The sequence below is a fragment of the Agelaius phoeniceus genome, chromosome Z, assembly GCF_051311805.1.
Source record: "Agelaius phoeniceus isolate bAgePho1 chromosome Z, bAgePho1.hap1, whole genome shotgun sequence".
Lineage (NCBI taxonomy): Eukaryota > Metazoa > Chordata > Aves > Passeriformes > Icteridae > Agelaius > Agelaius phoeniceus.
In genome coordinates this window covers 74,801,899-74,818,097 of record NC_135303.1, presented here as the reverse complement: position 1 = coordinate 74,818,097, position 16,199 = coordinate 74,801,899, and the positions used below count along the sequence as shown (strand labels likewise).

At 36.7% G+C, this 16,199-nt stretch overlaps 1 protein-coding gene across 2 annotated transcripts in view; it reads right to left on the bottom strand.

The window, feature by feature from the left end:
- Positions 1 to 1,129: 1,129 nt before the first annotated feature.
- ELOVL7 (ELOVL fatty acid elongase 7) overlaps positions 1,130 to 16,199 on the bottom strand; it is a 31,872-nt gene continuing 16,802 nt past the window's right edge. For both annotated transcript variants that reach the window (XM_054651896.2, XM_054651897.2), the window contains exons 2-8: positions 13,450 to 13,538; positions 11,319 to 11,509; positions 9,018 to 9,098; positions 8,461 to 8,517; positions 6,673 to 6,778; positions 3,563 to 3,699; positions 1,130 to 2,263 (exon numbers count right to left, since the gene is read on the bottom strand). In XM_054651896.2, coding sequence (XP_054507871.1) covers positions 2,060 to 2,263; positions 3,563 to 3,699; positions 6,673 to 6,778; positions 8,461 to 8,517; positions 9,018 to 9,098; positions 11,319 to 11,509; positions 13,450 to 13,513 — 840 coding nt within the window. In that variant the 5' untranslated portion in view covers positions 13,514 to 13,538 and the 3' untranslated portion in view covers positions 1,130 to 2,059. The remainder of the gene's footprint in view (positions 2,264 to 3,562; positions 3,700 to 6,672; positions 6,779 to 8,460; positions 8,518 to 9,017; positions 9,099 to 11,318; positions 11,510 to 13,449; positions 13,539 to 16,199) is intronic.

Below are 16,199 nucleotides of genomic sequence, written 5' to 3'. Positions count from 1 at the left end.
CCTAAAAGAACCAAATTGTCCCACTTCCTCCAACAGTAATGCCCCACTTCCTTCATCATTACTTATGTAATAAATATTTTTTATATATATGCATTAAAAAAAAAACCAAACAAGAAAAAAAAAAAACATTCCAGCTATTTGAAAAAAAACAGCAATAGGCCTCTGTCCTTAAGGAAAGCCCCCCTAACACTGGAGGCCAGGGACATACATACAGCCCAGAGCTGTCTGACTTGAGACTTGAAATCAGGGGTGGACTGCATTTCTCACTAAAGAGAGGTGCAGTGCCTGATCAGCATCGCAGCTGTTTGGGACCATGTGATAGAGCACCTCTCCACATGAACTGCTGGGAACTGAACGCTGATGATTTGAACATCAAGCATCTAAAATTCAGGGGTTGCAATTTAAACCTCAAGTCATCCCAATACTTTGAGATCTACTTTCAAGCTGCCATGAGAGCTGACAGCTACAGGGATTAAATAGTGAATAGATAAATATAAATTATTTTTTATTTGCTTAAAAAAACTTGATGTAATCTCAAAAGAAAATATTTGCAACTCATGTCCAACCTAAAGTTTATATTCCTTTAGCGTTTACAATGCACTGTAAATGTCAGTAAAATGAAAGTGTTCAGGTAACAAAGCTTATGTTCTTGGAATTGTGCAACAGGGAGGCTATTAAAATCTGCCTCAAAGTCTTGAGTATTTGAAAATCCCACAGATCAGATCAAGTAAAAAGCAAATATTGCAAGTTACTTTTTTTCTAGTGTTGTAGAAAACAGTACCTTTAATGGTAACATTAATCTAAACACATTTAATTCCTCATTTCCAGGTCTGTTGCATGCACCAATTCCTTAATAAACTCATGCAGTACAAACGCAACTTGCAAATAGCAAGTTCTTATGATTTCTACACAAATGTGACCCTAACAATCTTTCTAACCTTGGAAAACAACATACTGGGTAATTCTACACAGAATGGAGCCATACCCAGTCACCGCCTGCCCCACTTTCAGAAGCTCAGAGAATGTCACATATTTTTTTTTCCCTGGTTCCAGACAAGACAACTGGAGTAAATGACCTTTAGCTGATAAAAACAAGACATAATAATAAAAAAAACGAGATGACACAAACTCTTTCTAGACATGTATTTCAATAGATAATGGAAAGGGAAGAAAGTAGAGCACAGTACAATCATGGTAGGCAACATTTCAGCTTAAATCATTAAATCAACTTTTTTTTACATTTCATTTGACTACTAAGATTTTGGCTATTGAATTAAAAGATTCCATAATCCACTTAGCCCCACTTCACAAGCAGCACAGGCTAGCAATTTAAGGTATATCCATAGACACACTGAATAATAAGAATATTTGGCTACTACAGTGAACAAATCAGTAAGATGTTTTGATCACTATGCTACAAGACAATTCAGATAATCCCCATATTAGTAGCTTTCCAACATTTATGATAATGTTCAACTGAGTAGAACATGAAATGAATTCAGTTCTCCTAGTAAAAGACAGTATATCCGAAAATCTGTGATCTTCAAATGAAACGCTATTTTTTAACAGATTAACATACAATCCTTCCTTTAAAGTAATACAGTTTATAAACAGATGTAACAATGTTTATGTATTAACTATATTAATATGCCTTAGATTCTATAAACAGTACTTACTGAAGAATCATTCTTATAATAAAATGCAGCTGACAGTCTTAGCAACTTACAACATTAAAAGTGAAGTATTTTTTATCCCCCTCAAAGTGTGTTCAAAGTACTCAGTACTTGTCATACACATTTTAGTTTTTCCAATTATCTTTATTTTTGTGCATTTTCTAGATAGAGATCTCTTTCTTTTTTAATCAGAGATCCGCAGTTCTTCCCCACTCCCATGTTCTGAATCCCAAATAACTTACGGTAAAAATACAAATTCTGTTTTGGAAGAAAACATACAAAATATACACCATGTAGTGTGCGCACCTAAATGTCTTGATTGTCAAGTAGTGCAAGTTTCCCCATTGACATATAGACTTCTTTGGTTTTAGAGACAAGAATTTGTTTCACTGATCTTTGCTGATGCCATTTCTTGCCATTTTTGGCAGTCTTTGTCCCTTCGTGTAAGCATGGTACCAGAAGTGGAGAAACAAGACCAAAAACATGGAGCCATAAAGCCAGATAATAAACATGAAAATTGGATACTGGTACGGACAATCATCCATGATGTAGATTTGTCCTATATGGACTGTAATCATAATAAACTGGACCTGGAGGAAAAAGGTGAAGAAAATAAGTTCTTTTAAAATAAATTAAAATCTTACTACAGAAGTTTAAAAAATTTCAGCATAGCTTGTTTGTTGAAAAACAGATAGTAGGGGTGAAGTGGGTGGAAAACAAGGAGCAACAGGGACAACAATACAAGTTCCTAATATGACACAGATGCACCTTTGTAGACCATCTCCCCACAATATTATTCCACTGAAAAACAGGTTTACAGAAAAAAGGAAGAGAGAGTCTGGGACAAACTAAGAAACTCATTGAAATAGATTAGGATTCTACCCTGGCCAGTTCAGATAAAAAAGGAGGAGACAGACGGTGTTTGTCCAGTGACAAATGGGAGGCTCCTTTAGAAAAATTAGCCAGGAAAAAAAAAAAAAAAAAGAAAGTAACCATTACAGGGTTAAGGAACAATTATTCCCACCTTCCCTGCACACTAGTATGTGACAAAAATACACTCCGCATGAACTCCAAGTTAAAAGTTCACTGGTGGTGCCTCTAGGTCAAAAAGACCAAGTTATAAATATTCAGGCTACATTGTTTGGAGTTGCACATGGTTACATGAACTATTCTACCAGGTTACATGAACTATTCTACCAAAACCAGCCCTGGTGCAAGCAGACAGGGTGCTCCTTTACCTCCTTCATCAGCATCTTTGCTCATTCTAAGCCAATTGTTTAGCCAGAAACTGAACATTGAAAATTCACCTATTAAATGAGGTGGGCATGAAAAAGCACTCAGAAGAGCAACCTTTTGAAAGTGACCTAAAGCGGATAAAACACTTAATATACCCACACTGCAAGAGTGGGTATATTTTAATGCTCTGGAGAGACCATTAAAGAGAAGTAAATTTTCTAAACACAAACATTTTCTATGGAAGAACATCAAGTTGCAAATATGTACTTTTTCCCTTTCTTTGTTACATGTAGTTACTACTTACATGTGGTATTCTGTACATTAATTGTATTTTCTTGGTGTAAATTTATATTTTAATAATTTTTATACAAGCAATGAGTCTTGTAAATATATTTACCAAGTACTGCATAACTGAAAAGCTTATTTGTCTAAATCTGTGATTACAGTGAATGTTGAAGTTGGCAGATATTAGTATATTACTGTGGAGAGCTCAAACCTTTTGTTTGTTATCCTCAATTAAAACATTAGTAAATCTTATACCAACTGTAAGCTCCACACACGGGCATAACTGAAAGGACAAATTTATTGCTTTTAATCTGTGTTAGCTGCAATTAGGTTTCTGAGAGGTGCTTATGTCAAAGACAGTTACTCACAAGTTGTATAGTTGTCATGTACTTTTTCCACCACAAGTATTTATGATAGGCTGGTCCCAAAGAACAGATTCCATAATAAGTGTACATGACAACATGCACAATACAGTTCAGCAAAGCATGAAATGTTCCTAAACCACCTGTAGAAAAACAAGACATAGTAGTAGGTATTACAGTAGGTAATACAGGAGGTATTTAAAAAGCCATTGAAGTCCTAGCAGATTGTCTTGAGCCAGGGTATGAAAAACATGTACTACCAAACCTAGACTTTGACTAACACGCAAGATATTTTACCTGAATTGCATTGACACCAGCTCTGATGGATCACAGTAGTTTTTTGTCTCAGAAAAAGTTTATCTAAGCATTCCCAAAACAGCAGTAAAACCCAGCTGATCTAATTACATGTAAAAACAGTTTAGTGGAATTTTTTGTTCTTTGGTTTCATTTTTTTATTAAAACCTATATTTGATAGAGACACATTCAAAACAGCATTCCTCCTGTTTTTTGCCTACTTTCTAGACATCATGATGAACTTCAAAAAGTTGTAAAGGATAAGTAATAAGTCTCTTCTCAATACAGATTTGTAGATTCACAGGGAATGATATACAGTTTCAGACAGTAAGTTTTAATAATCATGGACAAGTGTCTCACAGATCCATTGTCAATCTCAAAACATACTTACAGTAAAAGGGAAACTTAAGTAGGGCCCATTCCAGGATAAATTTATGACAAACCATTAACGCATGAGCATTTCAAAGAACAAGTAGGGAAATACTTCCTTTTTCATTGGATTAACCATGGAGCTACATGATCCTGCTCAAAGTAGCTTTATTTTAATGAATGCAAGAAATTAGAAGTAAAAATGATCCAAGAAGCAGCAGACAGCAAAGTATTTTTAAAAGAAACATGGACATGAAAACAATGATCATCAAAAAGAAAAAAAAGGAGAAAAGGAGAAAAGGAGAAAAGGAGAAAAGGAGAAAAGGAGAAAAGGAGAAAAGGAGAAAAGGAGAAAAGGAGAAAAGGAGAAAAGGAGAAAAGGAGAAAAGGAGAAAAGGAGAAAAGGAGAAAAGGAGAAAAGGAGAAAAGGAGAAAAGGAGAAAAGGAGAAAAGGAGAAAAGGAGTGCCATTTTCCCATTTAGAATCATTCTAATTAAAAATAAAACATATTTTGTGTTTTTAGTAGCTCACACTAATCTTCCAGCTTGAGAAGGCATAACTCCTCCAGCTGTGATTGCAAACTTTCTTTGAAACATAGCTATTTGTATTTTTAAAAATAATTTGAATGTTCTTACAGTTCAAATATACATACTTTTTTTGGCTTGTGCAGCGAATATGCAGAAGAAAAAATAAATAGCTAAAGGAGAGAAAAAAGGAACCTACACAACAGTACAAAATTATGCTCCAAAAAATAACACTAAGCATCATTTTATAATTCCCTATTTATATCAGATCAGAGAAAAAATAGCAACTCCATCCATAACTGTTGGTATTTTACAAACAGGTTGAAAACCTTACAGATGCTGCTGTTTAGAAGGACAAGCACTGATGAAACTGAATACAAAGGAAACATCAGCAGGACTGAAATTCTTGGGGAAAAAAAATCAACTTATCAAACAACAGTATTTGGAAAGATAAATGTAAAGATAAGCAATTGAGTTTTTGGAATACACACAGCTCTGCATAAATATGAGGGACTATTACTAGCGGGGGACAAAACAATTTTTACACACTTTGCTGAAAGTATTTGTCAAATTATCACATGGGAAATTTGAATCTGATGCAAAATCAGAAGCCTGTAGCTGGTATACTGATCCAACGTCCAGATAAAAAGGAGAAAGTTAATCACCTATAAGTGGAAAATTTTCAAGGTTGAAGAGGAGGAACTGTTATTTGCTGCAGGTTTCCCTCTGCAGACCTATAAACACACTGGGGTGTATGCTGAGACAACCATTCACAGTTTTATTATTAACTTAGTACCAGTCACTCAGTAAGATTTGAGAAATACGTAATCAATTCAGCACTTTCCTAATAACAGAAACTCAACAAATACAACAGAGGTATATCCATTTATACACAAGGAAAAGCTGCACACTGGAAAAGTTCAAAAGATGTACAAATTTTCTAGAGTGCTTTCTGGACCACTCCAGAAAAAAAAAAAAACCGACATAAAATAGACACTAACAGATCAGACTGAAAAACAATTGAATAACTGCTAATCAATTCATGACAAATTTTCTGGGACAAAAAAAGAAAAAAACACAAAACATATTTCTAGGTAAACATGTATGAAACCCCACTATTTCTCAGTAGAAACTCCTAAAAAAGCCTAAGCTGTCCCAGAAATGGATTCATAAATGCCTGTACATTTTTCCACTCTGTGCTTTTCAGAGTATTCTCATGGCAAGTTGTATTTATTAGTGGTGCACACTGGTAATGTGGCACAGAAAAATGCATGCAAAGACACACTGAGCAGGAAAGGAAAAAATGAAGGTAAGCTGATAGTGGTCAAAGAATTTAAATTCAAAACAATTCAAATATGTTTCTTTAATAAAGAAGGTCCAGAAAATATTTCTGTAGTTTTATGAAAGCTGAAGTATCAGGTGTATATAAATCCCACACATGCACCTAAAGCCAGTAAAAGAAAGTGCAACAAAGACCAAGTAATTTCTCAAACAGGAAAAAAAATGAACATAGTCCTCCCCTCCAACTCCATTCTAACATTGTAGGGGTTGAAGGGGTTCTGACATTGAAGCAGTTTCAACAGAGTTATTTACTTCACGTATCTCCCCTAGCACTTATGATTTTTCAATGACTTCTCTTTTTCATCTAATGTTTTTTGCTTGTACCCAGCTCTCTTCTCTGCACCTCTTCTCCCCATGAGAAATCAACACTGAACAAAATGCCATCAAATAGGAAAAATGAGTAATCCCCACCCATTTAAATAATTATGGTGATCTCACTTGTTCCAAAAAATACTGCAGAAGTCTAAATTTAAAAACACTGGTGTTTCCAAGGTGTGCAATTCTCTTTTTTTTTTTTTTTTTGTCTACCATAGGTAACTTTCACTACCAGAAGATACGTTCAACCTAAACTCCACTCTCTCTCCATACCTGCAGCAAATTTGACTCCAAACCACCAGGTCCATGGCATGATGGAATGATGAAAGACATGCAGGAATGTAACTTGGTTGTTTTTCTTACGGAGCACAAAAAATATCTGAAACAGATTTTTAATGAACAGAATGTTACAGAAGATAATCAAGTCCAACATATTTAAAGAAAGATATACACATCAGTGCTGGTTGCTCACTACTGTAAATTTAAAAGTTCTTCACAGTTATAGTGTTGGGAGAAGAAGGAAAACTGAGCAACTGTCTGGCTATGCAAACTAGTTTCCAAAAAAACTTAAAACCGATAAGTAAAATCCACCTGTGAAATGTCAAAAGCCAAGGCAAGCTTTGAAACCAAATGTCAAAGGTAGAGCCATCACCTACATGTGCAAGAAACCATGTAAGATGGACTTGCCTGGACTGAGAAGTCTCTGCAAGCGTCAGATTTTAAGCCCCTGAACCATTAATGAAAGGCCATTTGAGAAAATTACCTGAAGGACTAACAGTAGAAAAACCTCTGTTAGAGAAATAGCACTTTATTATGAACTCTGACTTAGCTACCATTGGAAAACATTAAAATTGTACAAAATATATGTAGGTATTCTTAAATGATATTGACAGGCTCCATTTTAAAGGGCAGGCATCAAGGGAAATGTTAAGGGAAGACAGCAAAAAAAATGTAAGAAATCAGGTCATGGAAAGGGTAGTATCAGATGGCAAGCAAACAAACACAGAAGAAAAGAAGTCTCGTGTGCCAGAGAAAACATTTGGAATCAGCTGATTTAAATACAGCTAAGAATTTACCTTTGCAATAAAACAAAAAACTGATGAGAAACAAGTGCCTAGTTGTGTGTATTCAAACAAAACAATTTTTTTTTTTAATTAGGCTTGTGACTAATTAAAAAGGAGCAATATAACCTGTGGGGAATAAAGGCAAATAGAGGAATATACATGTCAGGATTTTCCAGTTTTAGCATTCCTGACACTTCCATTACCATTCCAGTTGGTTTAGTCAGTAAGATCTCCCAGTGTTGAATCATGAACATTTGCAGATGAAAAGTCAGACGGCCAGCTTTGCTCAGAGGATGTAGAACATCCTCACTGCTCATGGGTCAGCTCCTGAACCATCACTATTGCATCTCAAACAACAGAGCAAAAACTGCAGCTACTTCCAACACTCAGAAGCTGTTTTGAAAATACCTCAGTCAGTCCTATCTGGTGCCAGTCTTGGGAAAATGGCTGTTAGTGCTGAGCAAGGTCTGCATTCTGCTTCAATGCATTGCTGCTCAAACTTTGCTTGAAACAGGTTAGAGTGCCAGCCTGACATCAAACATCTCTATAATCCCAACACTCAAGACATCTCAGGAATTTAGAGCAAGTAGGTATGGCAATTTTGTCCTGCATTCAGAGCTGCTGATGATATGAATGGGGAAGATAAAATCTGAAGATGATGTGAAAAAAATATTCAGCATGATCAACTGTTTTTTATCTGTAGTGTTGAGACAAGCATAACAGATTAGTGTATTCAACTGTTAGACAAGTTATCCAGACTTCCTAAATACTGTTGTTCCCTCATTAACATTTTTCCTGATAATGAAGGAAGAACAGTGTTAAAAAGACAGTGAGATGCAAAGAGACAAGAGGGGTAAACATTGTGATGGTATTCTAATAATTGAAGATTGGAGGATTAAATAAAAAGCAACTTATATCCTAAGCTCTGAACAGTACCAGTTCTTCTCCTGTGAAAAGAAAACAGAACCACTTCTTTTATTAGGCTACAAATACTTACAGTGTCTAATAATTCAATGAACTTGGAAAAGAAGTAAAGCCAACAAGTTCGCACCATCTGCAAGAATAAAAATCAAATTTTCAAGCCATAAAAGTCATAGCAGGACAGATGAGTATCTATATAAAGGAAAGTATTGGCCAAGTGATGTTCCAAGTTTGACAGAAATATTTAAATGTATAGGTTGACTATTTTTTCTTTAAACTTAAAGGAATTTTGAAACCAACAAAAACAAACCAATGAATTCCTTGCCTCTTTCTTTATCCAACCAATCAACCAACAATCCCTCCAGTTAACTCACGTGCTCTACATTATGCAAGAGGGTATTTCCATTTAGTGCATTCCACTCTGCAAGAGTGCATTCAAAAAGCAGGCTGCTCAAAAAGCATTTCTAAAACTAAAGTAAATGTATAACACACTACTTTGAACAACTTGGTCTAGTGGAAGTTGTCCTTGCTCATATCAGGGGCATTGGAACTAGATGATCTCCAAGGTCGCTTCCACCCCAAACAATTCTATTGTTCTATGATAACAGTTCACCTTTGTCTTTGGTAACTTACTCTTAGAGCTGTTGGTGACCTCGAGTAGTCAACAATATCACAGCGGAATGAGTATCCTGTGGCCCAGCCTGACATAAGAAACTGGAGGAAAAAAGGGGCAAAGATTAACTTTACATCTTTTGAAAAATTCATTAATTTTGGATTACTTTTGCAATCACTAAGCAGGAGGGGAAAAACAATATTAAAAACACCTTAAATCAGCAACTTTGTCAATCATCTACCTGTGTGTGGGATAGCTACCACAAAAATCCTCTGCTGTTGCAGATTAATGAATTTCTAATTCCAGGACCACACCCATAGACAAGAATTTTCTTCCTACACCCATTATTTCAGCTTTAGTAACTGAAGAGAAGAAAGAGATGCATCTCAAAACCAGTGTTAAAAAACAACTTACTGTGTAAGCAAGACCACAAAACCAAATATAATTATTTTTAAAATTGCTATCACAGCTATCTTAATACAAAAAGGAATACAACACAGCATCTTAGTACTCTAACAAAACCAGCACAACAGAGAGCCATTGCTAATTATCATTAAAGACAAGGAACAAATCAATATGCATGATGTATATTTAATACCATAGTCTCTAAAATTCTGCTTAGTTAAACTTCATGGTCCAATTAGTTTTCCACTCATATGAGTGACCAGAAGCTACAACTGAGAGCACACAACCAAAGGACTATATGTACCAAATATAATAAAATCTTTTCCCTTGGAATATATTAAAGTTTGGACAAGAGCAACGATATTATTATTATAGTTGGCTTATTCTACTGCCAGCCACTATGACATCTGTACTGTATTTTATACTTTCATGATGTTTCCCATTGTCATCATCCACTCATGCATGGTAAGAGCTTCACCACTCCTAACTGAAGCAGGCTTTAGCCCGTTTAACTTCCTGATTGAGGAAGAGCTGATTGCTTAAAAAAACCAGGTTTCTTTAGAACACTAGCACTAGAACACCCACCAAATGACTTGGTTCCAAAAAGGGAAATAATTAGCTTCTTGCTGACCACCAGACAATAGCAGACATTTAATTGGTTACACCCTGTCCATGCAATCTTTCATGAAATTGTAACATGGAAGTCCTGACAGCAGACTTATTGAATACTGTGCCAGTGTCAGACACTAAAAGAAGTTTAATGTTTTTCTTTTATTGTTTCTTTTCAGGTTTTTTGGTAGTTTTTTTTTTGTTTTTGAGGTTTGTAACCAAAACCAAACTTGGAACCAAATTCCAAAAGAAAATTCAGCAATTTTTTCAAAAAATTGTCTAAATAGCAAAAATGTTCATCTTGCCCATCACTTTCCATGAAGTCATGACACAAAACAGCTGCTGCTGCAGTGCCTTTAGAGAGCTTGGAAGAAATGTCAGGTAGTTCACTGTAACTCATGATAAGATTCATGCAAATTAAGCTAACAGGAATATATCCTGCCAATTTGGCAAAATAATCTGACAGGTTTTATTACTAGTTTGCCAAGCCTGAAATAGCCATATGGCCTGGGGGTCACACACAGGGTCAGTACCAGCACAATGGTGCTTCACCAAGCAAACGTGTAAGGTTGTCATTCACACAATACCATCAACAAATAGCTACACTTCAAAAAACCCCACCAAAGCCCAACAAACAAATAAAGCCCAACAGCAGCAAAATCTCAGCATTGCTTTTGAAAAAAAAAAAAGAGAATTTGCTATTTTGGGGTTGTGGGGAAGAGCAGCGTTAAAGACACTAATAATTTGGGCTTGGGAGGGGAAAGCAGGGGGCAGAGGTTAGAGGTTTTTTGTTCAGAGGGGTTTTGTTTGTTCATTTAAAGGACAAAAATGCCTTGAATTAGATTTTGTTAACCTCTGTCATTGATTTCTGTCATTTAAAAGGCAGATCTAACTGAAGATTATTTCACAGTAGACATACTCTATACAGTGTTTGAAATATCAGTTGTTGTTCCTTCCCTTTAGGGCAGGTTGTCACATTATCACCTAGGAGGACAGAAACAATTACAAAATACTAAGAAAAGCATATTGTCTGCTTTTCCTGATGCAGTACAAAGAATTTAAATGATGAAAACTTTGAACTTTTAAAATTATATATAATAACACAAAATGTTTCATGTTCTCCCTTTCTGGGTATGACTTATTCTCTTTTTCCAAGAATTACAAGTTTAGCATACAGCTTGGAGGATGATAATTACTGCCATGACAATAACATTTTTTTGAGAATTGCAGTGTAGGAATTATATTAACAAATTTATTAGAAGTTAAAGACATGAAATATATAAATACATTACAAACATAGTACTTACTTCATAAGTCATATATAAAGAGAGGGCTACCACACTAAAATTATAAAATGTCATGATCTGCCTAAGTTCAAAAGGTTTTTTATTTTCCATGAGTTTGGGTCCCAAGGAAGTGACAAAATAAACGTAGGTTCCAATGATAAAAGTTGTTGGAAAAGGTGAAGACATGAGTGGCCAGCCTTCCAGTCTTGGATCTAGAGGGGGAAGAGGGAGAAAAAAAAAATCAGGCGTCTACAGTTCCTACTAAAACAGCTACAGAAAAGTACTTAATTCCTGATGGTCTAGGTTTTTCTGTCACTGATCACATTTCAGAGTCCATTCACCTCAAATCCATACTGACTGGATAACATGATTTAACCCATGTAGGACTCAGCGCTTCTTCCTTCACATATAATGAAAAGGAGACACAGACTCACGAGTGACATGACTTTCTGTCTTTACAGCACAACAAAGCCCACACTTTCATATGACAAGAGAGTTATAATACAACAAGCAAATGTTGCAAGTTATTCCACAGTTATGCCAGAGAGCTGTATTGCAGAGGCACCTCCTCCTAAGCACACCCCACTCCCTCTCCCTGCAGATGAGGCTGGCAGGTATTTCATCTGAGCATCACCATGATTTCACTGCACCCTTCTGTGGTTCATCACAGAGTCCCAGATCACCAAAGACTGCCACATTTCTCCATAAGCAGGTGAACTTACACAAACCTCATGTAATTTTCTTTGATTTTCTTTACACTGACTTTTAGAAGATTTGGCTCAGAATGATCTCAAACTTAACTACTGATTGCTTTCTGTTGCTTTCATGGTTTGCTGCAGTATTTTAAGGGTAAAATTATACTAGTGTTATTTTTGTCAAGTGTTTAATTCATAGCCAAATGTTTCAAGTCAGCGGATTTTTAACCCACAGCATTCAAGCAACCTTTCACCCATGAGACCTTCTGATGTGGTTAACAGCCACTGGAAGTAAAAACAGATTGAGGAGGAGAGCACATTACAATGCTGCTCACAGCTTGTGATGTGCCAGTGCTGCTGCCCACAGACCAAGGAGGACTGTGACCCACAGCATGAGGAATCTGCTTGTGTGTGCTGCAGGAGAACCACCATCTCTTCACAGCTGACTGTTTTTGCTGTATCCACCCTTGCCCTGCTCCTACCAAACCTTTCCCGCTGTTCTTCCCAGCTTGATCCTGAGAAAACCATGTTCCACCACTAACACTATGATACAAAATGCCAAATACAAGCACTGTTGGGCATGGAGACAACTCAGGTTCTGGAGTCATGGACACTGCAGCAGAAATGCTCGCTCCCTCCCAATCCACTTCATCCCATGAGTCATACTAATTAAACTCCCTGCTCACTTGCAGGCTGTGCTTTTACAAAACAAGAAAAGTGGTGCTCAGCTATGCTAGAAAAGATAAATCAGTAATCATATATATCTAACCTTAACCACTTCTCAATTTTTTTTCCAGGAATTAGCTAATCCCTGTCACTATCTATCTACCACAGTGAGAAACACAGAGTGATGGGTCTTAACCCCAAAATTGAGGTCTTCTCTATCAGCTTTTGGTAAGCAAACAGAATAAGAGAGTGGCAACATAAAATCAAAGTGTGATTAATATCCCTTACTAACTGCAACAAGACAAACATCCCTTTTCAAATTACCACTGTGACAGAGTTAATTACTCTGAGGATTAATTTCAAAATACTGAAACTTATCAGGGCTTGAGTTTTTTTTTTCATTTTGCAAAAGTAAAATGCAAGACGCAATGTGCACTAATTAACTGATAAAATGCAATTGTTTGGTAATGAGAGAGAGTTGAAACTATACATTCAGCACCATAGGAAAAACTCAAACTATATATTCAGGCAACCAGAGACACTGACAGGAGAATCACTATCTGCACTTTATTTACTCTGACTTTAATTCCATAAACTACCTGAGTTTTGTTTACTTCCTATTTTAAAATGCAGAAACTAGACTGCCGTTTTAATAGGTAACCTGGCAAGTCTTACAGATATTCAAAGGATGACGAAGCTACTTCTAAGTTGATAAACAGCACACCAGCATAGCTACACATTGCTATTCAAAATTACTGGGAGTTAGTAAGTTTTAGATTTAAATGACTCACCGGCATCTTTAATCCATTCATCATACAGTAGTATAGCCTTTGATGTCAGATTGCTAAAGGCCATTTTCACTTGATTTTTATGATGCTGCCTGCAGAAAACAAGCCAAAACAGAAATACGGATTTTTATCAATAAAGAAAGATTCATAAAGTTTTTTGGGAAAGATTTTCAGGAAGCAGAGTGGTAAAAAAAAGAGAAAAGACTAACAGAGCACCATATGTGAAATACAGATCAGGAAGCATTAGCTGGCCACATCCCACTATCCTTGGGTCTAATTTATAGCTGTTATGCACAACAATATGATTTTGCAATCTCTACATACAAACCAGGTGCTTCCGTGCCATAAAGTGTTATCTCAAGAAACTGTGCTGTGGTTAACCATTACAGTTAAGAGGTAAATATGAATAAACAATAGATGCTTAAATTATTTTTTATCACCATCTCCACTTAAAGTCCAAGCCACTGATATATGAGGAAGTTCAGCTTTGCAATATTTATTATTGGAAAAAAAATTCTAAATAATAAGTATTTCTAAGGTATGTGGGAAGGAGAAAAGGTACCAATAAGTCAGCATACTCCTTTTAAATACAATAATTAGCCAAGTTATAATTAGTATGCAAATCCCACTCTGACGAATCAACTGTTTCCACACCAGAATCATGGAATGTCATAGTACCAATGGCAGCACCATTAACCCAAAAATTATCCAGCACATCCATTTTGCATGCAGTACCTCCTACTTATGTAAAACTTTTCAGAGAAGTATTCCTATATGAATACTGATTTTTGCTCCACAATCAAGCACTCATCAGCCCTTCCCTTGCCTCATTTCCCTTAGAAAATAATTTTTAAAAATCCCAGCACATTTAATGATGTTTTTCTCGTACCCCACTTAGTGTTTCACTTTACCATATGAATTCTCTCAATATCTCTGCATAATCTTCACACTGTATTCACCTTTATTAGTAGTATTTATTTATTATTTCAGGCTGCAGCACACCTTGATAACCAGCTCACTTCCTCTAGCAGCCCTTCTGCATCTCCTCCAGCTAAGCCAGCTGCAGGTTGAGAGAGCCAGTTCTTCCCTCATGATGGTAATGCATTGCTCTCCTCAGATCTCTCCACTATCATCTTCTCATTTATCTTCACCTTAACAGTCCAGAAAAACAATTTCACCCTTATTTCCACTTCTACAAGTACATCCTGTTCACTGCCATTTCACAGGAATTTTTAGCCACTACAATCACCCTTCATTGCAAGATGCAACACAGACAAGCCTGCCTCCATTAGAGTTCAACTGATCTATTTCATCTCCATTCTCATTTTGCTGTCCACTTGTTTTCCTGGTTGCACTTCTGTCCTGTGTCTCTGAATATCTGAAACCATCACCAATTTCAGGTTTGGAAAATATTCCCTCTGCAAGTCTCTTTTAAGTTCGCATTTTCCAGAAATATCATCCTCCAGCATCAGCATTTCGCAATTCAATGTCACTGCCTTCACGCTGAGCATTTTCATGCATCCTGTATTCATATTACAGTATTTGCTTCAGCACTCTATGCTTATTAAGGTGCTGACAAAACAAGAAGTAGGGGGCATCCTCTTTCTTTACTAACGTAAGCATAAGGAGCACTCTTGCATGTGACACTAGCAATCACATGAGAGAAAGCATTTTATGGTTAGAGGCAAATTATAAATATTGTTGTCACCTTGCTCCATAAGCCAACTATGGACGATATCAAACACACATAAATCCAGCTCTGTCCTGAACACCAGGTACTTCAGAGTGCTCAACTGTGACAGCCAAGCAATTCAGCCATAACTGGTGCTGGGGAGGAACCATTAAAAATGTTTACTTTATAAATAACTATTGTATTAAATTGCTAGACTGATTACAATAAATTCTCCTTTTAATCCAGTATTCTTTCAGTTCAGACACATGAGAACAGTATGTCAAGAGAAAAGGCATGGCAAACTGAACTGTACTTCATGCAGAGGTTATAATAGAATTCTGCCAAAGCCCACAGAAATCTTGCGCAGAGCATGGCTCAATTTTTCAACAAATATATTCACTGAGTACAAATAATCATATTATGTTTAACTGGTTCTTTGGTAAGAAAAGTAGCGTCCTGATTTCACTGCCACCCAGTTTTCTCACCCTTGCATTACTAGAACTCAGACTGTCTAGCTCAATATGCTGACCAAGACTAAAGTTAAACAAGAAACCTGCTTCAAGACATGCTCTTAAAAATCCAGAAAATTCAGTGTAGATTCTGGCACTAAAACAATTGCCATATAGTATCAGTGTATTTGGTTTGCATAGCCAGGCTTTGGTGGGGGGGGGGGCTACAGGTGGCTTCTGTGAGAGCCTGAGAAGCTTCCTCAGTGTCCAACAGAGCCAGTCTCTGGTGGTTTCAAAGATGTATGTGCCACTGGCTAAGGCTGGGCCAATTAGAAATTAGAAATTGTGGCAATGCCTCTGTGGTAACAGATGTAAGAAGAAAAAAAAAAAAACACCCGATGTTTGTGCAGTTGTAATTGCCACCAGAGAAGAGCAGAGTGAGAAGATGTGAGAGGAACAGCCCCACAGACACCCAAGTCAGTGCAGAAGGAAGGGCAGGAGATGCTCCAGGGGCCAGAGCTGAGGTTCCCCTGCAGCCCCTGGTGCAGACATGGGGAGCAGCTGTGCCCCTGCAGCCCCTGGAGGGCCCTGGAATGCAGAGATCCACCTGCAGCCTCTGGAGGAGACCCATG